Here is a 5,451-nt window from a genome sequence, read left to right on the forward strand (position 1 = left end):
TTATTCCGCCACGTGATTTTGGTGCAAGTTAATTATTCTTATAGAATGATACTATACCCATCAACTTATCACCGGGATTCAACTTCGTTGAAAATTGGATATAAGAAAAATAACATCACATGTTGTATTGGGACTTTAGACTGTTTCTTAGTCTTATCAATACTGAGAGTCTCATAAGAAACGTGGGTGTAAATGAAGATTAATTGAATCCGCCTTAGTTAGTATAAGGTTGCGAGAACATAGACTACAACCAAGCTAGGCAAAAATAATAAGAGCAACAACAATTTCTTCTTCGAAAATGACTTGACTTTTTGACTTCTTCAAGATTCCGAAATATACGAGAAGCTGTAATAGAAATTTGAACTTTAACATGAAAGCAAAAGTAGAAATAGAAGCACCAAGATTATTTTTTACGGGAATCATCCTTCCTCTCACCATGATTTAGTATTAAAATTTAACCTTTTCTACAAATTTTTAGTACTGTCTTAATTCTCATGTTAATCTAATTGTGTGTTTTCACATTTTTTTACGCGTACAGGAATAAATAATTATCTTTAGAGATACACCAATTAATCAAAAAGAACAAACTAAAATTTTTAGTGTTACCAAACTAACCAATCTTATGATGAGCTTAATTTATTGATCATTCTTACCTCTATTAATCTTCTAGAGTAAGCTTACAGTTCATTAATCCTTACTGAAAAAAGAAATTAATTTAACGAAGAAAACACACATATACACACACACACACACACACACATATATATATATATATATATATATATATATATATATATATATATAAAATGGTCACATTTAACGCGATAAAGATCAACGGTGAAGGCCAGCATGACTTAAAATCCATAGTAAAAGTAGGGTGGAAATTTTACAACTAAATGATTTATATAAAATAAACAGATGCATGATATTAATTTATATATACCTTTTTTTGCTCAATCAAGATTAATCAATACATATGTATCTTATTAAATCACTTATAACTATTACATTAAGTCAGGCCTAATTTGATGTAAATGTTGAAATTGTAGTAAAAGTTTTTACCGCAGTTATAGTACTACAGTACAGTATAGTATATTTTAAGGGTTGAAAAAGTTAAGGAGAGAGGTCGTGCCGTCCAGCCGACGATTACGGTTGTCTACGTGGGACCCCTTTTTCTCTTTTCCACTTTTACGACTGCTATTCCAAATATATACTCTATACGCTTGGTCTTTTTATGTCCCCAAACCCCCCCACACACACACCAACACTCTCTCTCACTAAATTTTTTTTACCTTCCTTCATTCTCTCTCCAACAACCACCATTTCCATGGCTGCAGCTCGTGAAGGCCATTACAGAGGAGTAAGAAAGCGTCCATGGGGTCGTTACGCAGCTGAGATACGCGACCCTTGGAAGAAGACACGTGTTTGGTTAGGCACTTTTGACACGCCCGAAGAAGCTGCTCTTGCTTACGACGGCGCCGCTCGTTCTCTCCGCGGCGCTAAAGCCAGGACCAACTTCCCGGCGGCGCCTCCTCTTCCTTTTGACCTCAACCTTAATCCCTCAGCTGATCATCATCACCGATTGACTTCTTCTTCTTCCCCCTCCGCCCGTAGGCTTATGAATATAGGGGAGTTCTTACAAGTTGGACATCCAGTACTCAAAGACGTTGTTGGCCCGCCGCCGCCGCCGCCGGTATATAACTTGCCGGTTTCCGGCATAGCTCCGGCAAAGGAGAATGATGGCGCCGCCGCCGCTGCCGCTGCCGCCAAGTATTTTGGGATTGTAAGACGTGGGTTGCCTATTGACTTGAATGAGCCGCCGCCGTTGTGGATGTGAAGCCGGCTATGACTTCTTAGTATACTTCCTAATTTTCTTTCGTGTTTCTCTCTATTTTCAAGCTATTGAGAGAAGGGTAATTTCTACTAATGAAGAAAAGAAAAAAAAAAGAAGAAAAAAAGAAGTTTCCTTGAGGTATTTATGTTATAACGTACGAAGAAGCATTATTATGTATATACATGTTTCTTGTTTTTTAGATCCTTTTCTATCTTTTTGTAGAATGGTTATCATAAAACTGTGCCCAAGACTTTGTGGTCTAATTTCATCGTTTTCTTGTGTTTATGTACCTAATAACATGTTTACATTTATTCATCTATATATATTACAATATACATGTACGTTGAAAGTGTATATTTAAGTAAGTTGTGTGTGCTTGCTTATATATATAAAATTAAATACCTACACACAACTTGAGCTTCATTCAGTGTGTGTGTATTTATATTTGGCGATATAAAAAGTAGTCCAATACCTGGACATTTGCTTCAGCCGAAGAATAGTTGTATGATGGATTATTCTACCACTGACTTTCTCTCCTATTAGGATAACGTTTATAAATTTATGTACAGAACGTTAGTAACAAAAAAAAGTTAAAAAGAGGAGAAAAGAAAAATAGTGTACTTAAGTGTAAAGCAATGTATAATAATAGTAACATTTTAAAAAACAGTAAAGGTTCTTGGTTTTTACAGTTTAGATGGAGATGGTGAAACTTGAAAGCAGTACCAACCAGAGCTTGTAGATTGTGCAATTGGTGGCTGTATAAACGGATGAATAAAGTAATACTCCCTCCGGTATAAAATAAGTGATTTTTTTGGATATTTTCACACAGATTAAGAAATTCATTTTTAGCATTAATTAACAATGAAATTGACCATATTAACCTTTATTATCTCACATAAACACTCCTAACACATACTCCAACACTATTTACTCCAAGGACAATGTAGGAAAAAAATAATTAATTCATTCTTGAAATCTGGAAAAATCACTTATTTTGTACCACAAAAAAAAACCAAAAATCACTTATTTTGAACCGGAGGAAGTATATTAGGAGTACAGGGTTTTTGAGCAAAGTTTCACATACGTCAAGAAAAAAACATATTTGTTCTTGTCCTTTATCTAGTTTGATTTTTTTTTTTTTGGTGGGGGGAGGGGGTTGGGGGGGGGAGGAGGGGAGTAGATTTTGGAGACATGATCTTTAATTTCGGCTTTTAAGGTGGCGCATGGAAGAGCATTACAATTATCTTAGTATAGGAAAAGGGTAAAAGCAGAAAGGTGACTAGTGTAGTAGAGTATTATTATAATAGCAACTAGGGTAAAAAAAATGTTACTGTACATATTATCAAAAGATCTGCTTACTCATTCTCCAAACAGTGCAAATTTAAAATGAAAAGTACCTTTAAGACAATATTGTACACAGCAGAAAGAATTCTTTTTGAGCTATAACTTTCAATAAGAGAAAGTCGTTCGTTCAGCTTTTCTCTACTTCCCATTAATGTTAGTAGTAGAATAATTCATCATCCGTCGTTCAACTTTTCTCATATTCTATCCACGGTTATTAAGTATAATTATCCGTACTTATCTTTTAAATAACGTGATATTGTGAATTTTTTGACTATGTAATTGTTATATATAAAAGTTAAATCCCAATTATTTGACAATCTTATGTACGCTATGGTGCAACTGGCCGAAACAAAAAGGGCTATTTATTTGCCATTTTATTTTTCTAATTACGTCATATTCTGGTACTACTAGGTAAGGGGTCCATTTGTTTACTTTGTGAGTACGTGTTAGAAAGAGATTATTAAGTTTATAAATTATCCACGACATGGAGTGCTAATGGTTTATATATAAAATAAAATGGTGGATGATTGATAGAGACGATCGACGAGGATTTTAGAAGATCACTAAGTATATAAATCATCCCAGAAGTTTGTGATGTTAATGGATAAAATGCCATGGTTCCTTTCAAGAAAAGGTGAACTTATTATGTTTTGGTGAAAATCAGTGCAACTTCTATCGAACTCGAGCTTTATTTATTAGGAAAAAAACCTTTCATATTTTAATAAATGGTAACTGTATATGTATCACTTTGATAGTAAATGTAATGAATACTGGCAGTAGTTTCTTCAGCAGCTATTAATTAGAGTCCGATTAGGATAATGGTAGCATAAGTTATGTTCTAATGCTTCTTTTTTTACGTTCTACAAATGGTTCTTTAAAAAAAAATTGGAGAGTAATGTATGTTTACCCTCAGAAATGGATAACAGTTAAATTTATAAGTGATTTTAAGGATATGCGGAATAATTCGATACAAACGATAAACATCGTTAGATTAAGTAAATAAAGAAGTATTAAACTCAAACCACGTGATGAAGATGATTATAGCCTAAATCTAATATATCCACCCCGACTTGGGCTTACAAAGATCAACCCTAAAGAACCAAAATAAGAATGAAGAATAATATAATATATTGCCTTGGAATGCGTATGTTACACTCTGCCTAATGAATCATCAAACCACCTTTATATAGTAGGGGAATCCTACTCTAGGTACAATTCTATAAAAAGGGCAGCCCGCTGCACTAAGCTCTCGTTATCTAGGTATAATTCTATAAGAGGTAAAAAATCTTCTGCTTAACTGATTGCCGGTTCTTTATCGGTACGTGCCGAGATCCACGCCGTGATGCCCGGCCGGTCGCAGATATCACGGTCTTCTGTTGGTCGTGTTTGATTGCATGACAATGTTCTCCGAAGTATTTCAGGATTAGGACCGATCCCGGATTGTGATCCCGATATTCTCGAGGGTGGGCGTCATGCCCCCGGAGTCTGACTCAATGAGACCCTTGCTTCGATTCCGGTCCTTCGTCATAGTGTTTTGAGCTCGATTTATCTTATCGGAGACCGGGGTGTACCATGAGCCCGATTTTACCCTTATACAGATAGTCCCTTTGTTTCTCGAAGAGTAAGTTGACGAGAAATGACATGAGCTCGTCAATTCCTTCATCAATACGCCGTGACAGAAGCGACAAAAAACCGAAACGTCTCGTCAGTCAGGTCATTATGACATTAAATGCGTGTCAGCCGTCGGTTGGCTGCTCCTGGATGTGAAAAGTCGCGGAACCCCTATAAATATCTCCTCTTTCGTTCATTTTTTACTTTATGTTGAACCTTCTACCCTCGTACTCTCAAGATTTCATCACCCTTTCTCATACTCAAGCATTTTTATCTCCGTTGCTCGAAATTTTCAGTATGTTGCAAAAATTTCTACCCTTTCTCTATTTAAGCCAACACATCTGAGCTTTCATTACCTTTCTCTTATTATTTTTTAAGGCTTTTCCAGATAACGATGGCAAAAACCTCCAAATCCGTTCCCCAAAAAGACGTTCCTTCTTCTTCGCGGCCGACCGCTACGGTCGAGGAGACCGCCCCTGATGTGGTTGTTGATGAATCGGCGGAAGAGCCCCCCTTGAAAATTTTCATTCCCGGGGGTCGCTTGGTCACTGGCGACTTTAAGGTTGAGAAGCCTTCTTCGGCACAGAATCGGCGTGAGGAGGCCTCGAGATACATTTGCTCAATCACCGTAGAGGTCCTTCCCTCGGTTCGAAAAGACTGCA

General features: G+C 36.4%; 1 protein-coding gene across 1 annotated transcript; it reads left to right on the forward strand.

The window, feature by feature from the left end:
- On the forward strand, positions 1,235 to 2,167 carry LOC109233653 (ethylene-responsive transcription factor 12-like). Its single transcript, XM_019399528.1, has one exon. It carries the CDS (start codon positions 1,235 to 1,237, stop codon positions 1,835 to 1,837), a length of 603 nt encoding a protein of 200 aa, XP_019255073.1. The 3' UTR covers positions 1,838 to 2,167.

Source organism: Nicotiana attenuata, chromosome 10 (genome assembly GCF_001879085.1).
Source record: "Nicotiana attenuata strain UT chromosome 10, NIATTr2, whole genome shotgun sequence".
Classification (NCBI taxonomy): Eukaryota; Viridiplantae; Streptophyta; class Magnoliopsida; order Solanales; family Solanaceae; genus Nicotiana; species Nicotiana attenuata.

Excerpts from the sequence above, each read along its gene's own strand:
- LOC109233653 (XM_019399528.1), top strand. The coding sequence starts at position 1,235 with ATGTCCCCAAACCCCCCCACACACACACCAACACTCTCTCTCACTAAA.